Source organism: Electrophorus electricus, chromosome 6 (genome assembly GCF_013358815.1).
Source record: "Electrophorus electricus isolate fEleEle1 chromosome 6, fEleEle1.pri, whole genome shotgun sequence".
NCBI classification, from domain to species: Eukaryota; Metazoa; Chordata; class Actinopteri; order Gymnotiformes; family Gymnotidae; genus Electrophorus; species Electrophorus electricus.
In genome coordinates, this window is record NC_049540.1 from 24,641,527 (window position 1) to 24,666,815 (window position 25,289).

Sequence of the window (25,289 nt, forward strand, 5' to 3'; positions counted from 1 at the left end):
CATTTGACCATAGAACTCAGTTCCAGTCAAACCTCTAGTGATATTTAATACATTTACAGAAGTAATGTTTGTGCGTTGATGACAGCAGAGGATTACTTCTAAATACTTTTTGGCATGAAGATGGCACTTTATTATTGTTATGGAGACTTGATGATCTAGGTAGTATGCAGCTGTACAACTATGCTTTTTGAAGAGACTTTTACCTCTTGACCCAACTTCCTTGTGCATGAGGGTAAAATACATTTACATCTTCATTCAGACATGCAGGCTACAATGCATGCATAGTTACTATTGAGTACTTTTTAACTATTGATGATTAATCATTTCTGGTGTGCTCACATCCTAAATAAGCCATTACCTTAGATAAATATTTTAGAAGTTCTTGAATGACTTTTTGTATAGTATATTAAGTTAGATTGCAATGGTCCGGCAGAAAAGACACATGGGTACACTCCAAGTGGGATACAAAAGAAAAGGTGTTTATTGGCTCCCAGTGTTTCAGTGCAAAAGAAAAACCATATCACATCAAAAACAAACAAAAATATTCAAAAAGGAAAATGTAGTATTTACAAGTTTAAGGACAAATCCAGCAATCATAAAGTCTACCATATCAATCAACATCAAAAAAAACATCACCTCTTGAATTTTCCCTCTGAAGCTTATATAGGGAAAAATGGGAAATTGGGTGATGTCACTTCCTGTCTTTGGGCTAGAAAATTCCCCATAAAAGTCCCCTTCAACACAGGATATGGTTTCTTTTTCCCCCAAAACAACATGGAAGCCTCTCCACAAAAATAATCACAGGTAGTTCATTTTTCTCTTAATCTACTTTAGTCTTATCTACTTAGTTAAAATATACAAACTTTCCTGGCCAGATAAACATTAAACTTAAATTCTAGAAACATATTATAAGAACAATATTTAATTTCACGTACTTACAATACATTTCACTACTTACAAAAAAAAAACCCTTTTCCACGAATGTTAATGACATCACTCAATAAATCATGTCAATAAAGTTTGATCAAACAATTCCTGTGTGTTAATTTATGTGCACGCATATATAAAAGTATACATAGCATATGTGCATATGAACACACTGTGGTGGAGGGTAGCTCCATAACATTTGTTGTTGTTTTTTTAATGTTTATAAGAATTACTAGGGATTTCCGTAAGGAATCACTTTGAGACCACTGGAAGTGTGCCCATGGTTAAAGGATCCCCCCTGCTATGAGGAGCCTGTGAGGCTCTGGACGAAGGGTGGATGCGTGAGGTACACATGGAAAAGGAGAAGTGGAAGGAGCAAGTAGTGTTATGGAGTCTGTCACTCATAGCACTTTTCGACCAAAATAACTCTAGTTCTTGATCGGGGTCTGTGCATGCCTCTTAGAAACTTGGTGCTCTTCAAAGGACCGTTCCGCGTTTGCACCGATTTTCATTAGAATCAACGATGCGTCATCAACGGAGAGCGTTGCACAACGGAAGTAAACGGTAGTAACAAAGTGGCGGAGCGTATAGATTATCTGCAAGCATTTGTGATCTTGTTACACATGTTTGTTTTTATTCCCCCCCCCCCCCCCCCCCCCCCAAAAAAAACAAGTATGGATGAACTATTTGTAATAAAAATAAATTATGTTTGTTATGGGTGAAGCACGTGCAGGGGGAAAAAGGACGCATACAGGAGTATCCTGCAGAAGCGTTTAATGAAACGAACGAAATAATAAATAACTCATATTAAACAGTTATTACAAATAATAAACAATGTTAATATAATTAATTTAACAATATTAAATAATCGTGGAAATATGATATTACATGTATACTAATGTATAATGCTGTCAACCTACCCACACGATTCACGCTGAAAACCTACTTTTGTTTAGTTCCAGCTGGGAACGAATTCTTTGGGTTCAGGAATTTATTTTTGGCGGAAATACCCCGAAACTCTCAAAATTACATGCGCGAACCAGAATGGAACCCGTTCTATGCTGGTCGAAAGGGGCTATCAGTAAGGTAAAATGGGTGCGCTGGCTACTATGCTGGTGCTTTGGTCCTCTGGTCAGAACAGGGTGTGGTTGCTGTCCGCGTTGCTGTGCTTGTTGGGTATGTGCTATGGCTCTCATTAATATAGCTTGTAGAGTTGTTTCAAAATAACACCATCTTTCCCTGTTTTGAAGTCAGACACTTAATAGCCTTTTCTATAGGGAACAGAAACATATTGGATTTCTTGCATGCGGGGCTATTATTTCTGAGATAAAAAGCACAGCATGGAAACGCAATAGAATAAATATTATCTTAATGAAAGGTCATGTCAACATGGTTTCCTACTTTCAACCAGCAGGATATAAGTTTCCATTTTTTAAATTATATATTTTTATTATATAAACTTTAAAAAAAAAATTATTTAGCACATTACACTCATTTTCCCTTTCAACCATGCTCTGTTTTTTGGTCCTTTTCATTCTTCATTAAGATAGTATACCTAATCATACTATCCCACATGAGAAAAGTGAGTAGCTCAGGGGTTAAGGTACTCAACTTCTAATCAGAAGGTTGCATGTACAAGCCCCACCACCAAGTTGCCAGTGTTGGGGCCCCTGAGCAAAGGCCTTTAAGTTTCAATTGCTCAAGTTGTATTGTCATAATTGTAAGTTGCTTTGGATAAAAGCATCAGCTAAATGCCATAAATATAAATGATTGAGCAGGAGAAATCTGCTGTAGATAATCCAAATTAAATTGAATTCAAGCATCTTCAAGGTACTAGTAAACATCAAGGTCATAAGATTGTTTCTCAGGAAGAACATGTAATGCCATACTGATAAATATATAAGTTGCTCTCAGAGTCTTTTGAACACTTTGCTACCAAACATTCATCCAGTCTCATGAAGAATCCCTGTGTGCTTCAGACCAGTCTGCATTACTTTTCCTGAAGTATTACTTGTTTAAACAATTATATAATTATATCTGGGTGGCATTAATCTGTCATAATTAATAAAAATCCTTTGAACACAATTTACACTTCAAAATGTATTCAGACCAGATCCATTCCTTGCCCATCCTCATTTGGGGTCACCACTGTCAGCAACTCAATCATGACCTCCAGCACTCAGGCATATGTGCAAAAGGTCTATATAAAACTTAAGGTTCTGCTAATTATGCTGACTTTCATCACCATAATAAGCTGTTCTACTTAATGATTGCATTCTACATTTACCCAAGGAATAGAAAGGCAATATGTGCAATTGGCCCTTTACCTCAGGAGTGATGGAAACCATTACTGAAATTCATTATTTGATAATTGAACATGTATAAAGATATAAGGACTAGTTTGAAAGTTTTCTCATTTGCCAATGGCTTGCTTTCTATCAACAAAAGAGAAAATTTAAACACTTCTACTCTTTTTAGATAACTGACTGCACTGTTATTCACCCCTCTAGATGACATCCGTTCAAGTGTATAACTGGCACGGATTCCAGGAACCACGCTCATCCCAGTAATGCCACGCCTACCTCTTCCCACCGACATCTCCGTTCTGGTATGCCAGAGCACTAATTCCACACACCTGTTTATTATTCTCTCCCTTACTAACCTCCTATTTAAACTCCCAGCTCTTGCACACTCTTTGCGAAGTATTACCATTCTCATACCAAGCCTTCCATGTACATATTTGTCTTCCTGGTTGCTGAATCCTGCCTGTGTTACAGACCCTGTCTCCTTCCTGACCCCTGGACACGCTCTGGACTGTGCCTCTCATTTTTGACCTTGGGCTGACCTGAGCAGGATTACCAGCCTAACTCCACCTACCTGACTTGGAATGCTCAAAGCCCTACAACCTCTCCCTACAATTCCTACCTGCACCACAAATTAAATAAAACCTCTAGCAGTTGGATCCTCTCCCTTGTGTGTGTGTGCCTTCATTGCAATAACATCCCATAAGTCCATTTTAAGTCTGAAGGTGTTCTCACTGCCCTCAGTCAGTTTCACATCAGAAGCCATCCTGATGTTAAATCATGTAATATGAATAACACTTGCCAGTAAGAAAGAAATCGAATGGCTTTGCAACTTTATAGATGTCTAAGATATATGGAAGACAGTAACAAAGACAGTAACAAATAAAAGGTAAAGAATACATTAATTTCAAGCTCAGTGAACTGGAACTGCTTGTCAATTTGGAGTGATGTTTTATTGGGATGCTCCTGGGGTTTACTGAATCCTACTACAATAGAAGGTAAGGAAAAAAGAAAGCAAAACGGAAGATGGTGTATGACAATTACATTCTGATCAATAAATGACATAGTAGACATAGTAGACTTTAACTTCTGCAGTTGTCCCTGCAGATTCCATTGTGAAAATTATTTAAAATCAAACTGCTAAATAACACTCCAAGTTTCAAAATCGTTGAGAAACAGTGTTATGTTGTTTTGCATTAAGATAACTCAGTAGCAGCCCTTTTTAAACATGCTGGATAGAGCTGCTTGAATGCGTAAAAATACGCCATCCAATCCATGGACACTTGCTTCAATAAAAAGCACCAAGCGGTTCTGTCACAAAGAAGGGACAATAAATGACAGAGACCTTCGCGCCAACCTCATTCAGCAAAAGCTTTCGTCATAATCTGCTTTTTATTTATATCTCTTTTAACGTTAAGACATGAACGTCGTCTGATGTTTAAAAAAAATCGTTTATTCAAAGAAAATTTTACCCAATAAAAATATGGCTTAGTGAAATGTGAAATAGGAAGTTTAAAATAAGATGGAACCTGAATATTTTGTTAAAGCTTGCACTAAGAGAAGTTTGTATATTACCTCTATTTTAACAAGGAATCAGTGGTTATCATGAACGCTAGTAATGCAGCGGAGTTCGGCAATGCAAGAGATCATCGATGACCTTTTGGGAAGTCTGCCGATCCTCGAGTACAACGCAAGTTTCGTGTTCAATAAAACTAATCATACGTGGAATGATTTACAGGACCTCGTGGAAATAGATAAGAGAGATTTTGTTGGAGATGGATCAACAGTCCTCAGAATCCTTATATCAATTATTTATTCAGTGGTATGCGCTCTGGGCTTAATTGGGAACGTCCTTGTCCTGTATCTCATGAAGTCTAAGCAAGCTTGGAAAAAATCGTCAATCAACCTGTTTGTTACCAGTTTAGCTGTTACCGATTTTCAGTTTGTTTTAACTCTACCTTTCTGGGCAGTAGAAAATGCCCTGGATTTCACGTGGTTGTTTGGAAAAGCGATGTGTAAGATAGTGTCATATGTGACTGCTATGAACATGTACGCGAGCGTTTTTTTTCTGACTGCAATGAGCGTTGCAAGGTACTGTTCCGTTGCCTCGGCTCTGAAGAACAGGAGACGCCGGTTGCGCTTTTCAGCGCGGTGGATGAGTGTCATCATATGGTTGGCTGCAGTAGTCGCCGCGCTACCGAATGCAATATTCTCCACGACAGCCACCGTAACAAACGAGGAACTGTGCCTAGTCAAATTCCCCGACCGGAGCGGCGATGCACAGTTTTGGCTGGGTTTATATCACGCACAAAAGGTACTGCTGGGGTTCCTCATCCCCTTTGGAATAATCTCCATTTGTTACTTACTCCTCTTGCGCTTCATAACTAACAAAAACGTGAACACTTCCAGCGCAAAGAGACGATCAAAGGTTACAAAGTCGGTAACTACTGTAGTTCTGTCATTTTTCTTATGTTGGCTACCGAATCATGCACTGACAACATGGGGTATACTAATCAAATTAAATGCAGTACACTTTAGCTACGAATATTACACCACACATGTGTATATTTTTCCAGTTACAGTCTGCTTGGCACATTCTAACAGCTGCCTCAACCCCATATTGTATTGCTTAATGAGAAGAGAATTTAGAAAGGCTTTGAAAAAGCTATTTTGGCAAATTACTTCGCCGTCTGTCACTAATATGCGACCCTTTACCGCGTCTACGAAGCATGATCAGGAAGAGCAGGGACGTGCACTAGTGCCGTTGAGTCAGGCTGAGCCCGGACTTATTTTCTATCCGCCCGGAGTTGTCATTTATAATGGAAAAAATGACCTTCTACCCAACAGCACGTAGAAACATTTATTACTATATCTGATGTGCAACCGATTAATCTGTCCTGTACTATTTTCATTTACTATATAACAAATTAGCGTTTTTTGACCCAGGTTGCCTCCCGTTCAATAGGCTAGTGCCTTTGTTTTGACTATATTCAGCATTTGACTGTCAATATATTCTTTTTGCAAATGTTTTTTTTTTTTTTTGGTCAATGCAATGACAATTAGACTGTAAACATACAAAACAAGCACTTATTCTGTTTGGATATAGTCAAGAGGCTCATCTCAAGCAATTTATATAGTCACAATGGCATGCTTCAAATGTAGTGTATTTGTATGTATAACCTGTTTATAAGTGGGACTAATCAGTGTGCTCAGCATTAATATGAGCCAAAACTACTGATATGAGCCCAAACTACCATGCTTGCATTAAGATCACTGTATGTCAATGAAACAAGCACTTATCATTTATTGTCAGAAAAAAAACCTCACCACCAAAAATAATGAAATAAAGCAGATACAGGTAAATGATTCAGTTTCTTATTCCACAGTTGGTATCTTCCACTCATGTCTCAATGAAATATATTGATCCATAACATACAATTCATTTTAGGTATTTGATTTCTCATATCTCACATGGCAGCTGAGTAGCCAACCCACAAAAGGATAGATGATCTATCAGGTCAGTTAAGTGCTATAAGATTACAGATTCTATTTGCTTTCTCACATTCAAAAAGCTATTTGTATAATTTTTACAGCACCTAAAATAAAATGAATGTTCAGTACACAAAATGCAGACCAGTAGAAAGAGAGATGACGTGTTCATTTTGCCAGTCTGACCAAGTTTAATCTACACACTTTATGAAGAGAGCAATAAAGAGGCAGCCAATGAGGGACATGGTTGAAGCTGATAAGACCACTACCACAACACTGCCAGCCAGGTTAACCAGAGCCCCGAGTCCAGCTCCTACTATGATCTGAGCTAGCTGGACCATGCAGGTAATGGCAGCACAGTCCACACCTGTGCCACGGCCCAGGACAGAGGGGTCGTGATTACCCTGTCTTCTCTGATTCTGTAGGAGAAGAGAATTCAGAGAGAAAGAGATGGCAAGCATAAACATTATCAAGTGAATAAATGATTACTGGCTTTCCATGTAATACTATGTTCATGGAGCTAAAAGAGTCAGAAGAATCCAACTGACAGAAAAAAAATCTATTGTGTCATATTAGCCTGATGCACATTGTACTATGGAAATCAGATGTTTGTTTTAATGGAAAGTTTTAATGGGAAAGCTTGATTTTTACAATGTAAAATCAGCACCACGAGTGTTTGAATTCTGAGGCTAGATTTTGCACTCCAGTTCTCCATTCACAGCCTTTCTAATTAATCCTTTAAATGGCCTAACATCTATGGTAACGGGTAATTATTAATGTAAGGAAATTATTGAGATTTCCGCTGATATATTACATCCAAAAATGTTTTACGGTTCTAATGATCTTACACCATGAGCTGATAGCATTATTGCACTTGGGGCATTTTGCATTTCTCCACAAAGGCTAATAGCTCACTTTTAGTAGTAGTTCATCTAATACTCTCTCATAAATAGACATAAAATTAGCTGCCCACACCTCAAGCAAATATCTAGTAATGGTCAGAAATATAGTCAGGATTAAAGTCTCTACACAGGTTCCAGGACTTTTTTTAGCTCCACTTCTGTGCTTGAATATATTTAGCATGATCACACCTACCACCAGTACACCTCAGAATAAAACTCAAAGCATTTTCTAATGTTCGCAATAAATATAGGCTACCCCCTCCCCCCGAACAGAACAGTATCACCAGTACAACAAGAAGCTTCCATGTTAGTATTTCTATTGCAAAAAAAAAAAGCTTCAGCACTGTATCCACGCAGGGTCAAGGCATCTCATTGTTTAGCTCTCTGCAGTCTAAAAAAGTTATCTTTTTAATTATTATTATTTACATTTATGTAGCGCCTTTCTCATACTCAGAGATACTTTATAGACATATATTAGCTTTTACAATCACTCACACACCGATGAGAGGCAGCAGCCAATTTGCACACAGCATCTCTATTGGAACCACAGTCCCCTGGTGGGCTGCACTAAGTGTGTGTGTGTGTGTGTGTGTGTGTGTGTGTGTGTGTGTGTGTGTGTATTTATTTATTTTGAAATTTATTTATATAAGACCTCCATGTTTTTGGACTGTGGCGGTAACCCACGCAGGGAGAACATGGAAACTCCACCTCTTCAGCGTTAATTCATGTTAAAGTGCAAAGTGACTGATTAATTTCAATTGTACTTTATATTACACAATTCTAACAATATTTTGAGTAATACGAGTCATATCCTGTTTCTGATACACTTATCAGCACATATTATAAAACTCATTTGCCTCTAATAAGAGAAATTAATAATCTTTAGAATAAGCACAATAGCAAACCAAGAGCTTTGAAATATGCTTTCATCATATAGAGAATAAAACTGCATAGATTGAGCCATTCTGTTTAGCATGCCCTGATACTCACCTCCTCCTCCTTGTGGTACTCTGTGATAAGGTTGAATGGAATGGTATAAAGGGTGCTGGACATCACACCGAACGCACCGCACAGCGTCAATGTGGAAATTATATTAGGAAACAAGCCGATCAGACTGGTACCCAGACCAAATGCAAAGTAGCCTAAAAAGTAGAGTCCCTTCAGGCCAATGCATGGCAGCAGCAGTCTCTGTACATCTGTGCACAAAAACATTTGCTTGTAATATCTAAAAAGATACTCCATATAAAATGCATGTCATACATAACATATGTAGAGACAATTTACACTTTACATAATCAGTGGAGATCATCTATTGATAAATGCTTTTAGTCTAAAGTACATTTTATCTTTGAGTCAATAAGTCATTCAAAAAGCCCTCTGAAATCTGCTCCTTAAGAATAAATGACCAGAAAGTCTCCTTTCAGACATTTAGATTAATGGCAGCATTTTATGATTTTCTTTGATTCACAGATTGCCACAGACTGAGAGACACTGAGCAGTCATTTACTGCTTCAAAGGCAGGTGCAATGAATGGTAGACTAATATGGCTGGTGGGCAATGCACTCACATCAGGGGGCAGGAACACTTACAGGAATAGAGAGCGGAGGACACAGCATTGATGCACAGACCCCAGCAGCCCATCTCAACGCCCCTCTCATAGGTGGTATATGCAGTGGAATTGTGAGCTGCATATGGGTTTCCCTTATACACAATCTGGAAGTAGCATGCACAAATGAGACATCATCAGACACAACTGCCATTCCATAAAAGGCACACAAACAACAAGTGACAGCAGGGAAGACTTCTGTGTAAATGAGTAAGAATCTATCAGTGGGACTTCTGACACTAGTAATGCAAGCAGACAGTTAACTCCTCCTAAAATATAAAGCTCCTTGATTTAATCACAGCTAGGCAAAAAAAGCACAACTGGGCCCGGTGTCTGATAATAGCTTATACATCAGCTACTCTGCTGGGAGCAGCATGGGCTGTTTTTAGTGTATTTGTCATCCTACTGAGAGCTTTAAATCTGAAATATTTATTCTCCAGCACCAAACAAAAAAAAAAAAGTTTGTTGCATTCATACTTACATACATATGTATGCACAGCTAAAGGACCTCTGCAATTTTTACTCTCTCTCTCTCTCTCTCTCTCTCTCTCTCTCTCTATATATATATATATATATATATATATATATATATATATAGAGAGAGAGAGAGAGAGAGAGAGAGAGAACTCAACGGGACTGTGGAAGACAACTCTAAAGGCCAACATCAAGCCAATAGCTCCATAAGTCTCCATCAAGTGCGAGATTTACCAAGGAGATGTCCTGTCCCCACTGATTCTCTGCATAGGCCTGAATCCCCTCGGTGAGATCATAAGCAAGACTCATTCCGGACACCAGCTACAGAATGAAGCAACCATCAGTCACCTCCTCTACATGGATGACATCAAGATGTATGCCAGAAGGGAATGAGAGACTGACATACTAATTCATTTCACCAGGATATACAGCCACGACATCAGAATATCATTCGGACTGACTAAGTGCAGACGGATGGTTACAAGGAAAGGAAAGGTAGCCAGAAATGCGGGGATCATCCTACTGGAAGGTAACACAGCAGATGTTGATGACAGTTACAAGTACCCTGGAATCCTACAGGCAAATGGGAATCATGAAAACACCACAAAGGAAGTAGCTTCAGCCAAATACCTACAAATAGTGAGGCAAATCCTGAGAAGTCAACTGAATGGTACCTATGTTCTAACAGTCATCAGATACTCTACCAGTCATTATGCTTTACCAATCATCAGATACACTGCTGGCACAATAAGCTGGCCAAAGGAGGAGGTAGAAACCACTGACATCAAGACAAGGAAACTCCTCACAATGCACAGAGGGTTTTATCCCAAATCCAGCACTCTAAGACTCTACACTAAGCAGAAGGAGGAAGGCTGTGGACTAGTGAGTAACAGATCCACTATCCAGGATGAAACAACCAAGATAAAGGAGTACACAAGGAAGATAGTCCCAAGTGATGAAGTGTTTAGTGAGTACCTCAGACAGCAGAAACCTGAATAGGATGGTAATGAGAAGGAGCAGGAATCATCTGGGAAATAGTGGAATGGCTGATATGGAGAAATCATACCAATGGCTGGACTGAAAGACACCACGGCGGCATTAATCATGGTATCACAGGAACAAGCTGTGAATACAAGATCAATAGAGGCTGTGCAAAGATGACCCTGAAACAATCCAGCACATGACAGCATGATGCAAGATGGGAGAACGGAGATGTAATGCAGGGAGAACGGAGATGGAATGCCATTACCAAGTGGCTTGCATACATACATGTATGTAACATTTAAGCCGAGTATGGGCTTGAAGTTCCAATGTCAAATTGGGATACACCCCCAAAAGTGGTGAATAACAAAGCTAGGATCTGTGGGACGTCTAGATATAGACTGACAAAATGGTAATGACCAAGCAGATATAGTAGTGATGGGTAAAAATTAGAAGAGGGCCGTAGTGATAGATGTAGCAATCCCAAGTGATAGCAACATCAGGAACAACAACAGTGGTTTCTGTGGCAATCAGAGCACTATGGGCTATCACTCCCAAACTGGGAGTGTGGCATCAGCAGATCCCAGGAACAACATCCAAGATCTCCGTCCAGAAGAGAGGGAACAGCTAAGATATTATGCAGGATCTTCAAGCTCCCAGTGCTCTGGTAGAGGATCCAAACTTGAAGGAAAAAAGCCCATAGGGAGGATGAGTGGGGATTTTTTTCATATTCATATACACACACACTGAATTGCCACTTTATTATAAACACCTTTTATGATTATAAACACCTTCTCTGTATGGAAACTAGACACATGACCCTGAAGTTGAACTTGAAAGTTGAACTTGAAAGTTGAACTTGAACTTGAAGTGCAATATAAAGTCAGGTGAGTAAGTTTTTTCAGTGTAAATCCACTTTGGAATGGGAAAATCGGGCAATCTGAGCATCGTCTAATGAGGCATGGTCATTGGTGCTTAGACTAGCTGTGGTCAGTATTTCAAAAACTAGTATTATTGGCCAGTATTTCAAAACCCCTATCTGGTGGGGTTTTCGTGTGTAACAGTGTTGAGAGTATTCCAAGAATGGTGTAACTGAGAAGAAATATCCAGCAAAATGGGATCCTGTGGACATAAAAAAAAACCTCACTGATGAAAGGGGCCAGAGGAGGATTGCAGGAATCAAACTGCAGCTGAATATAACTGGTGCTCCAACTAACATGTCCAAACTCAAAACGTGCCTTAGAACCCTTCCAGTGGGTGGTTATATCTTATTTTTCTTCACACTTTGGCCTTTGGTTTTTAGAATTGTGCTCTTCTGAACTGAGATTTCTGCCACACTTTCAGCTTAGGGGTCACAGCTCCATGCACACCTATCACCACTGGGACAACCTTGGTGTTTACTTAATCTTCCACATTCTCTCGATTTCCTTTTTAAGTCTGTCATATATTTAAACTTCTCATTTTCCTTCCTTTGAATGTTTCCTTTTAATCAATTAAGACTGCCACATGTATTGTCACTGCTGTTTCCTGCATCTGGTCCACCATCATGATGTCTGGTTGGTTTGCTGTTACTTGTTTATCTGTCTGGATATGGAGGTCCTACAGAATCTTAGCCTTGTTGTTCTCCACCACGCTGTGTGGTTCCTCCCATTTGGACTTTGGCCTGTCCAGCTGATATGGCTATATGATACTTGGTAGTGTGTCAGAGTATGCTTTTCTTGCCGGCATTGTGTATCCTGTTACTAGGTGCTGGATTGTATAAGAGGCTCTGTTGTCATGCCATGCATGGCTTTGCTCTTCTTGCACGGAGTGCATGGAGGTACTTGGATGTTGCTGGCCTTCTTGTTTCTGTCTCATGGTTCCTGTATGACTGGATAATCCCTATGTATTTGTTCCTGTCTTCCACATCTGTTATATGACCTAATGGACGTTCAATTCCTTCTGTCCTAATCTTTTTTTTTTAATTTTTTTTTTTATAACTATCAGCCAAATTACATTCCTAAATCCTTTCTGTAAATGCTATAGCCTGGTGGATCCATGAGTCAATGTCCCTTTCTGTCTTGGCTGATTGAAGTTTCACTCCTGAATCTGTACTTGTAACTCTTATTGACGATCTATCTGAGAGGACTTAGGTCTATGCAGAAAAGTAGTAGGGACAGTGCATATCCTTAGTATATACTACACTTTATGGTGACCTGAGCAATTGTCTTTGAGTTGGCTTCTATGTTCTCTAGTGTTTGTTTGAGTTCTGTATGAGGGCCCTTATGGTCGTATTGACTATACAGGGCTAAGCATTCCATTGGAAATGATGCCTCCTATTACAACTATGTATCTCCTATTATCTATGGAGATAGATTAAACAAGTTGTAAATATCACTGCCTAGACTGCAGTCAGAATGCAACTGGAACAAACAGGTGTATGTTGCTGCAGTAGTCATTCTTGAGACCTTAGGCCACAAAATACAAGCCACAGGCCACTTCTGCTGTCACCCTTGGAAATAGAGACTAGAAACCAAGATAAAGACAACCCAGATGGAAGTCAGCAAATTTATAGAGTTCCAGAAGGGCATAAAGATTAAAGATCAAAGCCTGGCTGCAGAAGTCACGAAACCAGACAGCATTACAACAGCAGATGTCCAAGAGTGGGTTGGAAACATGATGATCTGGGTAGTCCCTGCCTCTGACATGATCTCTGTCTACTGGCTAAAGAAACTAACAGCTCTGCTTGGCTGGCTAGCAGAACAAATGAACCACCAGCCAAATACCGATTCCCATCTTGGCTGGTCATGAAGGACCCCAATAAATACCACCCAACTACATTAACCTGCCTGTCTATAACATGGACGCGCCAGTCAGGAATACTAGCCACCAAGTTGAATGTGCATATATGGAAGCTCATCAGCACTGCTTAAAAGGGGACTGATAATACCAGAGGCAGAAAGTACCATCTACTGAAACATAGAGCGGACCAGACCAATCTAAGCATTGCCTGGATCAACTACATGAAAAGCATATGATTCAATGTAGACACATACATACACCTTTAGCCTTCAGAACCACAGCATTTAGCATGACATAGATTCCACTAGGTATTTAAATTGTTCTGCAGGAATCTTGGCCCATGTGGACAGCATAGTTGTTTGCAGCTGCCACAAATCAGAGCGAGGTACTGACATGCTCTGAACAGCCTGTTCTACCTTGTTACAGAGATGCTCTAAAGGATTAAGAACTGGGGACTGTGAAGGCCAGAGAAGAAAGCAAACTCACTGACATGTGAGAACAAATCCATGACCATTTGACTCTTGTAGCATGGTGCATTGCCCTGCTGAAAGTGTTTTTCTGATATAGGGGAAACCAGCTGCCATGAAGGTATGAATTTGGCTGGCCACAATGCTTAGTGAAGTCCTACTATCCAAACATTCATCCACAGGAATCAGAGGATCCAGGGTGTGCCAAGAAAACATTCCTCATACTATTAACCCACTTTTCATGTTATACAGCAACAGAAATCTGGATTAATTTGAAATTCCATCATCTGTGCAACATCACTTATAATGAAATTTCAATATGTCAAGATATTTACAGCTTAACATGTATTCTGAGAAATGTTCCAAGTGTATAGATAGGCTTTCTCTCTTCATTGCATACAGGTACATCTTTGCCCATGTAGGATATGTTTTGGGCCTTTTACTTTGAGGTCCTGCTGGTATGGGTTCATGCCAGCTCTTTGCTTGAGCCAGTAAAGATTCTATTTCCTCAGCTTTATTTAGCCCTGGTAAAATAACTGAAATAACCAAATCATCATCAGCAGACTGCTGTCATTCCTCTATGAGATGACCCATTTATCTATCCTAGTTGAACAATAATCAGGTTAGTCATGCCAAAAAGCTTACTCTTAATAAGCTGAAGTAATTTGTTTTTCACTATGCCATAATAAATGCAGCTCTTCTAAAGCTGGTAATGAAAATAATTAGAAGGACTGTCTAGTAAATTAGGATGAATCGGAAGCATATCAAAGAATCAGCTGAAGTAACATCCAGTAATGCTTTTCATCAGACTTCTAAATCAAAGTAATGAATGGACTCAAGCTCTTTTATAATGTATTTTATAGTAAAGAATCAGGAAACCCAAGCTCAGTGTGTAAGAGAAACAAAAACATCTCATTTTATTAGAATTTCAAAAAATAACAATTGACTTTATTAAGAATAATAAATACTCGTACTGGTCAGTAAACCCATTTGCTTTCACAGAGGTCTTAATTCTTAACGGCAATGTAAACATGCCTTTGGGATTTTTGTCTTGTTTACATAATAGCATCACATACTAGCTGCAGACTTCTTGTATGCATGCTGGGAATCTCTTGTTATACCACATCCCTAGTGGTGCTCTACTAGATCTGGTGACTTAGAATGCCACAGATGTACAACAAACTCACATACATGAACATGAAAACAATTATGTGATGCAGTTATTATGTGATGGATTTTCTTTAGAAATGTATGAATATGTGTGAATATTTACATAAGTGGGGATTCATTAAGAAAATCACCACATGTCCTTGCCCCTCCTGGATTCCTCCCTCCAAGCCCACATGGCTTTCGTGTATGTGGCTCATCCAAGCTACAGGTGTATGTGTGTTTTTTCCCCCTTTTTGCCATGCCCCTCTCTTGTTTGTCAATCATTTGCTGCACCTGTCCCTAGTTTCACTCATTTCCTTGTGTATTTTAGGGCCCTGTGTTTGTCCCTGTCATTGTCGGTTTTTGACCCTGTGTTTGCTTTACACACTGTGCGTTAGCTGTCATATTTTGTACTTCCTGTTATCGCTCATTGTTTTGGTTTCTGTTTTTGTCACGTTAAATGAATGTCTGTGTGTATGCAAGACTCGCCTCAGCATCCTGACTCTGCCTCTTTCCCAACATTACACCTATAAACAATCTACTGTTAAGACAATAAAAATTCCTTTTGTGCTCACTTATAATCCCACTAATAAAATTGTGACTAATATTATACTTAAACACACACTGAATCCTCCAGGATGATGCAAAGACTAGACAAATGCAAGACAAATTATAACTGTGATGCTGTAGCCTGCAGCCACTCCACGTGCTACATGTAATTGAAAGGATTAATTTATATCACCAATTCCTCAGTTGTCTGTTGTATTTCTTACAAGAGATATAATCAGCTTTACATTAGCAAAACTGATCATTTTGTGAAACACCTCAGGGCCATCAAAATTAAGGATTTGTCTATTCCACTGGCAAGGCATTTTAATGCTAATATTTTAATGCTGTTTCCATTTGTTTGTTATGGCATCAATAAAGTTAGGAAACTCACACTCTGATCCACAGTCTCAGAACATTAGAACCCAATGGTACATCTTTTGAATAACCCCATGGTGCATCTTTTGAATATATATATACATGTAAGATGTTACTAACCTGCCCCATAAAGTCAGTGAAGAAGAGCATGTTACACAAGAAAGCAGTCCAGCCCAGCAGATGACTTATACACAGGCAACGGTAATGACTGGGCATGTTGACCATGGCTGATAGTAAAGATTTTAGAGTCATTCTCTTCTGTACCTGCAATATGCATGCATGCGTGCACACACACACACACACACACACACACACACACACACACACACACACACACACCAAATTATTTATGTAAATTATCTATACATAATCCCATTAAGCCATTTATAATAGTACATTTCTTTCTGAGGTGCTTGGGGCCATCCTTGAAAATTTTTAAAACTCAACCCTTATTTGACTGATTTTGTGCTGATGGCAGATATCATGCTGCCAGGCATGTATTAACAGAAATATTTATAAAAGGGTCTGTGGAACCATTAAGTAACGACGGTTAATCTAAACAAGGAAGGGAAAAATAATGTTAAGTAAGCATCTGTACCTATTTCATTACCACAGACATCATCCTTAGTTTCACCACTCCCTCTCATCTTAAAACACTCCAATTTAATGAGGCAGAAATGATGAAAAGCTGTCTAAGCTAATTACCTGGTCACAGGAGCACAGGAAAAAGCCTAATAAACATAGTAGGCTGCATCATTAAGAAACATAATTGGCTAAGAATACAGGAACTTGTTTTTCCATCACGTTATTTCTGTTTATTTCCTGCCTACCTCATGCACTCTCTTTCAATCAACATGAAGGTACTCATGGAGGGAAGCAACAGACAGAGTGGTCATAAAATATGCAGTTAATAGTTCAACGTGTCTTTTAATTTTTTATCATGATCTTTTTGCCATAGTCATAATAATTACAATAATGCAAGACATGATTCCTTGCTAGCCATTTGTTGGCCAGCCATATAAAACCAAAAGGTATAATTAATCAAGTTTTGAAATCAGCTGATATCAAATTTAGAATTTTGAATGCAGAAGGATAAGACTGTGGGTGGAAGTGTGCTTATGCACTATGTATTGTAAGGTTGTGTATTTATAATTGTATTATACTATGTAGCACATGCTTTATGTCATGAAAAGCCTTAGAGAGTCTTTATGGCTTGTCCTTTCATTAGAGCTGAAATGATGTTCTCATGCTGCTGCTCCTTCCTCTGCTCATGCCTGGTGTATGCTGCTAAATCACCATAAACCTAATCATCCATGAACCACTGCAGATGGTTCAGCTCCTCTCCTTCAAATGCAGCATTAAGCCCCTTGCTTATTCTAAATATGATACAAGACAATGTTTTGAAGATCCCTATACTTTAGCGTTCTCTAGGCCTGACCTTCCAGCACCTTTAATGTCATGTGGAGTATTGTGCAACAGAAAGGTTTATACATAAGCAGAAGAGCTCTTGTGACAGTCTCAGGGACAGATTGTCTATCTTGTGAGGCAAGCAAGCAGTTAATCATTGAAGGACTCTGAGTAAGAGCTCAGAATAGCAGTATTACTGTGACATCTCAGATTTGTCACCCCCAAAGTGTACCTTTCACAGTATGGTAGCACTAGAAGCATGGTTTTCAGTAACAGAAAATGTGGCAGCAAACAACAGGTGAAATCATCAGTTGTCAGACACAGAACACACACAATTTCTATAGATAATGTCCTTCAGAATTCTAAAAGTGCTTGAACAGGTAGTCTACTGCTGAGCAAAATATTGCTCTGAAATAGCTTAAGGCTGCATTATTTATTATTGGAGAGCTTTTCCACAGTAATGAATTCCATCAGTAAATAGAGAGTAACATTTCATATGACTCACATAAATTTCAGGCTTGCATAAGAGGCAAGGCTGTGGTTTCATGAACAATATGTCTGATTTTTGTTACTGAGGCTAAATGCATTAATCAGATAACTTCATTTACATATAACTGTAGAAAACAAAAAACTTTTCAAAACTTTTCAAGACAATGTAAAATAAAGTATAAACATGTACACAATAGAACAAGTGCTCACACCTTTGATATTTTTACCTTCCTTTGGATACTTCATCTCCATTATGCCCTAAAAGTGAGCTAAACATACTAAATTCAAATGATAAAGAAATAAAGAAAGAAATACAGAAAAGACAAGAGGAAAGGAGATCTCAAGAGGAACAAATGTGTAATGTGACTAAATATGCAGCTGGAAGGGAATGTGGAGAAGCACACAGAAAGCAAGCAGCAAGGTTGTACATGATGACCAACCTCTCTGTTGACACTGGATGTGATGGAGTTGGCCTCGTTGAGCGCAGAGAAGGCACGGGGGCGGAGTTCTGGCAAGGGTGGTGGCTCCTTGGGTGTGGTCGTGCCGTAGGCGGTGCCATCTGTGTCCAGCAGGGGAGTGGCCAGCCCGAAGGGGTCAGACACAAGCTGCTTGCACAGAGGCATCTCAGGGATGCTGAAGAGGTGCAGAGTGAGGAAGAAGGTCCATGTCAGCGCCGAGAAGAAATAAATCACCTGGTACTCGGAGCCCAGCAGGGCTCCCAGAGCAGAGTGGCCCCAGTCCATTGCACCAGTTAGGTAGCCACAGGCTCCACCCAGACCTGCAGGTGAAATAAGTGCTGTATCAAATTTTAACATTAGAAGTAAATATACTTTTATAGGTTTTTCTGTACTATAAAGTTAGGGCGGGTGAGAAAAAGGAAAAAATAAATATAATATTGGAAGATGCTGTGCCTTGCAAAAATCATCAAATTAGCCTAGATCACAAATGACACTTTATTTTGTGCATCATATTTTATTTTAAAAGACTGACCCTCAAAAAGTATTAAAGTGATATTGGTTTTATGGAAAAGAATATTCTTACATTAAAAACTGAAGGAAAAAAAAGTTGTTTGCATGATTATTCAGCCCCTGTGGTGTGGAAGCTCAAGGATAAACCTGGCTTACAGCTGGCCTCTACTTTTATAAAGATTTAGCAAAAATAAAAAAAAAGTCTGTCGTGCTATTTGAAAATTGCAGTCAAAAAGTGCCATCTAACAAGTTTAGACAAGCTGAAGTAAATCCTGCAAAATTACTCCCAAACAGTGCACAATGTTCGTAGGAATGTACTCCAACAAACAAAGTTATTATTGCAGCAAGATTTTATTCTAAAAAGTGCTAGAATGAAGCTTATGCAAACAGGATTTTTAACAAATAATGCATTTTGACAGTGAATATTTACCTTAAGAGCATATTGATTTGCAATAAAATACTGGCTGTAACAATTTGTGTGTCATTTATAATCCAGATGATTTTAGGGGGGTTGAAAACCTTTGCAAAGCACTGCACATAAAATATATTAGGTTTAGTATTTCTGGGCTGTGCTAGCAAGTTGGAACTTACATATTATGTGAGCAAAACATGTTTATTATACCATCAAACCAGTAGTCTCATATATCACATTCAGACATCTATTTGTTATTATAGTTTTAATTGACAGTATGACACCACTAGTAGTTTATGGGTTCTTTATTATTAGTATAAATCTTCCTTCTGAAATGTTCTGTTGATAAATTAGCTCTGGTGATACTCGTATAATTTAGTGTAATAGCCATAGCATACTGTCATATCCTCCATTGCTGCTGGGAATTTAATACATTAAAGGATATTGTTCATATATATCAAAAGTGTATCAACACAAACAATTATTAGATGTTTGTACAAAGCACAAGCCTAACTAAATGAAAAGCCTAACTAAATGAACAGATTCTCAGATGCCCATAAAAGAAAGAAAAATATCAGCCTTGTGAAATTGAACCTGGGTCTCCAGGAACAGGACCTGATGCAATTCATTTAAGAAAGCAAAACAATTCATAAAACTAGATTAATAGTAATCCCAGAACTGTATTCTCTCAACTACTGAAGGGATTTGAAGATTATTCCCTATAAAAGGCCCTGAATTCAACAACCAAGGTTGAGCCACATAAAGTATAGTATGTTGAAGATCTAACCAGCTTCTAGCTGGTGTGGAAGCACTGAAGTCAAAACCTCTCCTTTGGATTTGGGCAGTGTAGTTGAAATTTGTAAATGACCAATCGAATAAGTGTTAACTTCAGTCAATGGCATTTACTCCAACTTTGATGCAAATGAACACACACACACTCATTGCACGTACGTGTGCACATTCAAACACACATATACACACAGACACCCAGACAGACAGACACCCACAGACTAGAGCTGTAGTTTGAACTGGTCATATGCATATCAACCCATGATCCCAGCACATGACTAAGTCGGCACTGGATTAGTACACACTGAACATGCTCACAGCACTCTGTGCCTGCTTCCCGTATTATCACACACTGATGAGCCACATACTTGCACATCTCTCATCACCAGTTTCAATGAACTTCAGTAAGTATTATGAGGACCAGCCTTCCAGGCCATCTGTTCTACTTGCACTTTCCTGTGCTCGAAGCAGGTTACATGCCTCTTTCAAAAGTGAGTCAAACTCTCACCTATGAAGTGTCTTGTTGTAGTTTACATACGAATTCCTACAATTAAGGATATTTAAATAATGTTTGCTCAGTATTTACTTGCTTTTTGCTATTTTAACTCCAATATGAATTCATAATCCAAACATCTTTGTTTTTAAGAGAGCCTGCAGCCCTCTGCCTGAAAATTATGAATCGCCAAGAAACCAGGAGAGACACCTCTGAGTCAAACTCTTATGCAACAAAAGCCCACCAGAAACCCTTCCACCACAGATTATATGCTGGGCTTTACTACACCAGCAAGATGCCAGGGGCTGGCAGCCAGCAGAAGCTTCTAGGCTATTTAATGACCAGAAAAAAAATGTGGACTAGGCTGCAGCCACAGCACTTCTGTACACTACAACCCAAGATTCAGTTAGACTAATCTGCTGCCAAATTTTCCAAAAAAAACCCCAAAAACATCTGGGAATAAGGATTTGTCTCATATTTTGAGAGGGATAAACAATCACACAACGTTATAAAATGTTATAAAACGTAGACTGAAGACCCATCTATTTGTGGAATATTTAAACGACCATTGATGCTGCACCTATGTTCAGTAACTGAAACTCTAGTACTTATTGTAGGATATTGTTTATTGCACTGATTGTTGTCTGTTATAGAGCTTATGTGTTGTGCACTTCTAGGCATCAGTATTGATCCTTGTATTTCAACAGCATTCTAGTTCAATGGTATCTTGGACTCTAACATACTGTACTGGCTGGGATACATTCCATGTGTAAATGACAAAGCACTTTTTAAGTTGATCTGGATAAGTGCATCCGCCAAATGCCATATATTTACATTTGTAAATGTCTCTACAATAGCTATGTAAAATGTCCTCATCTTGAAATTCTGTGACACTGGAACATAGAAAGAGAAGGCTTAATTCAATTAATGATTTGGCTGTGCAATGAGTGCAAATACTGAATACGTAATAAATATTTACTTACATGTTAACACACACTGTACAGAAGTATAAGAGATTTCAGCATTTACACATATAAAACCTTAGGTAAATTACTACCATGATGTGGATTTGTGACTGCCTATAAAATGGAGCAATCTGATGAACACAGCACTAGTCTGTAAAAGCCAATGGTTCTTGCTACAACAATAGTCTGACACAGAGACAGAGAACAAGCGTATAAAGTATTTTATACAGCATGGAAGAATGAAGATAAAGAGCAGAAAAGATGCTGTCAATCTGAGAAATGTCAAGACAACTTTACAGCCTTCTCTGAAACTCTCTAATATGATTCTCAGAGACAAGAAATATGTCCGTTGACATAAAAGGATATAAAACACAAAGGAGGAGATTTACAGGAATACAAACTCTGGCCCTTCCCAGTTACCAGAGATTACCAGAGAGAGAGAGAGAGAGAGAGAGAGAGAGAGAGAGAGAGAGAGAGAGAGAGAGAGAGAGAGAGGAGACTGAGAAACAACGAGAAAGAAAGCAGGAGAAGAAGCATGAGAAAGCGAGCAAGTGAGTGAGCGAGTGAGTGAGTGAGAAGTAAAGGTTGTGATAAGACAATGAAAGAGCTTGTCCTGAGAACAGATATACATAGTTGATACATTGTATAAAAATTTCAACATAGTTATTATATATGTACAAAATTAATTATTCAGTATAATAAGATAACTTGCCATGTGGGAGCATTCAGAAACGTCCCCTTACCTGTAAATAGGGCATGATAATGAAGACCTTTCTCCTTGTCTTTGTAAGAGCACACATCAAACAGATAAGCTTTCACAGGCCCATCTATGAAGTCTGCTGCAAAGTCAAAGAGCACCACTCCAATCATGACCAGTACTATGGCCCAGATCTTCCTCACACCCCTGCTTGGCATTAAAGCTGCAACAGTAAGAGCACATTTGCAGCATCAGTTTCAATAGATCCACTCTCAACTGAAACGAGGACACAAATCATATATTTTCAGAGCCTGGGCTCTCAATTAGCTGATACCTTTTATAGAAATGTACTAATGGCTTGTCTAAATAAATATAAAGAAGGTTTTTCATTTAAATTCCAAATGTGTTGGGATTTTGTTCCTAATAGATAACTATGCCTCTAATGGCTTTGAATTTAACAACACGAAATAAATGTCTAGACAACGTGCTGTAATACAATTAATGTTCAGCAAATTTGGTCTTATAAAAATAACAGGACGACAAAAAGCAGAAAAAGAACAACAAAAACAAGTAAACAAAACATTTTAAATATTCTAATCTGAGTGGTGATGTGCACTTTTGATCTTTAGTGATGCTGTGTAATGGTCTCATTTTTGTTTAATTTAAAATAGAATTCTGATAATTCGGCCCTTGATTAGAAATGACAAAATAATTATGCTACTGTTACACCTTAATTAATCCTATATAACTTAGAAAATATTTTCAAAGAAAAGGTATGCTTAATAAATATGCTAAATAATTAAAGCAAATCTAAATAGGGCATATCATATTCCCAGAGCAATCAAGCAAAGCAAGAAACACAGAATAACAAAGACAGAAAGACAGAACACACCATAATAATCAGTGTTCAGCACTAACGGCATCATATCCAGTCAGCTAAACCTTCTATGATTGAGACACTTAAAATGCCTGTGACACCTCACCTGTTATCACCGCATCTCCATTGAGAAACATAGTGATTCCCATCATCATCATAATTCCCAGGGAGAGGATGTAGGGTCTCCTGCGGCCCCATGAGGATCTGCAATAGTCACTTGCCGAGCCAATGACCGGCTGCAGAGTGAAGCCCAGCAAGGGGCTGATAAGCCACACCAGGCTGTAGAGGCTCCGCGGCAGCCCCACGCTAAGCAGCACAGGTGTGACAAACGCTGCCTCCACCGCGTAGCAGAACTCCCTCCCAAACATTACCATGGCGTGCATGATAAGCTGACCCCGAGTCCTCCGTGGAGGCTCAGGTGGCATGCCCGACCCTCTGCCGTGCTCACAGGCCCCTTTGGACATGTTGCTCACTGAGTGGGGCTCCACTGCTGTAGTGCGGCTGCCTGGTTTGGGGAAGCCACGGGGCTTATCCTCAGTTAGGAGAGTCATGGCTTTTTGCTCTCAGATCAAGCTCTCGCTGGTCAGCAAGCTCCCGAAATTTGCAGCAGCTTATTAGGACCACATAGCTGAGCACTCTAGATGTTATCTGGACTGAGGAGAGAGAAGGCAACTGCCTCATTTAAATGAATGTAGTTTTTCATTCTTCTGCTCTAGTTACCAAAGGCCTCCAGCCAGTTGTAAGCACGTGACAAAGATTACAAACCGAGAGGTTTTACTCTCTACTTTACATTGAATTTCTAGTTAGGAATGACTGGACTTTGGAAATTAGTATTGGTCTGAAGAGATGATGGTTGTGACCTGGCACAGACAATTAAGGAGTAATTTGTCAGCACAATTCTTGATTTTTGTCTAGGAAAAAAACGAACTTTCAAGGTTAAGCTAACTGGATCAAAGCTTAACCTTTAGCAGCAGGCTACCCACAAGGGCTCTTTTGTGGAGTCTTGCTGCTGTGGATTATGCAATTTAGCTTTATCAAATGATGCAGCATGTGATCTCTAGAGCGTGTTTAAACGTCAGCAGAGGGGAGGGGTATTCCGGTGTTCAATGAAAGTTCAAGAATTTAAAGACATCATGATGCAGACAGTATGTCTGTTATGTATTTTATCCTAGGGCCAAAAATATACCTTGAATTCCAAATAACCTGCAAGTTTAGATATAGAAACAGTTCACTCACAAGCATTTTGGGACACTCCTGTCAGCAGAGAAACCATGTGAGACATAAGCTAATTTCTCACAATTCTGAGTGAGACTGCCAACAGTAACACTGAAGAGGCCAGGCCATGGCTCACTGAGAACATCAGACGCTTAGAGCCACTCAGATTAAAATGTCACATTCTTAGCATATTTCTGCATTTACATTGGCTCAGTTACATGGCTTTATACTGAAGTGGTTATGACATGCACTTAAAGACATGCACTATTTTACTCTCAAGTGTGTTTGGCTTTAAAAAGTAAACTCTTATATACACTGCCTGGCCAAAAAAAAAAGGTCTCACACATTAATATTCGTTGGACTGCCTTTAGCTTTGATTATGGCATGTATTCACTGTGGCATTGTTTACACAAGCTTCTGCAATGTCAACATTTATTTCTGTCCAGAGCTGCATTAATTTTCCCCGAAGATCTTGTATTGATGATGAGAGATTTGGACCACAGCGCAAAGTCTTCTCCAGCACATCTCAAAGATTCTCAGTGGGGTTCAGGCCTGGACTCTGTGGTGGCCAATCCATGTGTGAAAATGATGTCTCATGCCCCTTGAACCACTCTTTCACAATTTGAGCCCAATGAATCCTGGCATTGTCATCTTGGAATATGCCCGTGCCATCAGGGAAAAAAAAATACATTGATGGAATAACCTGGTAGTTCAATATATTCAGGGATTCAACTGACCTCATTCTTTGGGCACATAACGTTGCTGAACCTATACCTGACCAACTGCAGCAACCCCAGATCATAGCACTGGCCCCACAGGCTTGTACAGTAGGCACTAGGCATGATGGGTGTATCATTTCAGCTGCCTCTCTTCTTACCCCGATGCGCCTATCACTCTGGAACAGGGTCAATCTAGACTCATCAGACCACATAACCTTCTTCCATTGCTCCACAGTCCAATCTTTATGCTCCCTA

At 39.2% G+C, this 25,289-nt stretch overlaps 2 protein-coding genes and 1 long non-coding RNA gene across 3 annotated transcripts; 2 read left to right on the forward strand and 1 right to left on the reverse strand.

Annotated features, from left to right (window-relative positions):
- The first annotated feature begins 1,479 nt into the window (after window positions 1–1,479).
- On the forward strand, window positions 1,480–3,795 carry LOC113570741. Its single transcript, XR_003409917.1, has 3 exons — window positions 1,480–1,491; window positions 3,438–3,535; window positions 3,705–3,795. It is a non-coding gene; the product is annotated as an uncharacterized LOC113570741 (long non-coding RNA).
- Window positions 3,796–4,848: 1,053 nt separating this feature from the next.
- On the forward strand, window positions 4,849–6,084 carry rxfp3 (relaxin family peptide receptor 3). The gene has a single exon (XM_026999406.2). The coding sequence runs from the start codon at window positions 4,849–4,851 to the stop codon at window positions 6,082–6,084; it is 1,236 nt and encodes a 411-aa protein (XP_026855207.2).
- An 826-nt stretch (window positions 6,085–6,910) lies between these two features.
- On the reverse strand, window positions 6,911–23,651 carry slc45a2 (solute carrier family 45 member 2). Its single transcript, XM_026999404.2, has 7 exons — window positions 23,207–23,651; window positions 22,270–22,446; window positions 18,340–18,677; window positions 16,124–16,267; window positions 9,211–9,334; window positions 8,612–8,817; window positions 6,911–7,138 (listed from the first exon to the last, which is right to left on the reverse strand). Exons 1-7 carry the CDS (start codon window positions 23,649–23,651, stop codon window positions 6,911–6,913), a joined length of 1,662 nt encoding a protein of 553 aa, XP_026855205.2.
- Between the last annotated feature and the right edge of the window lie 1,638 nt (window positions 23,652–25,289).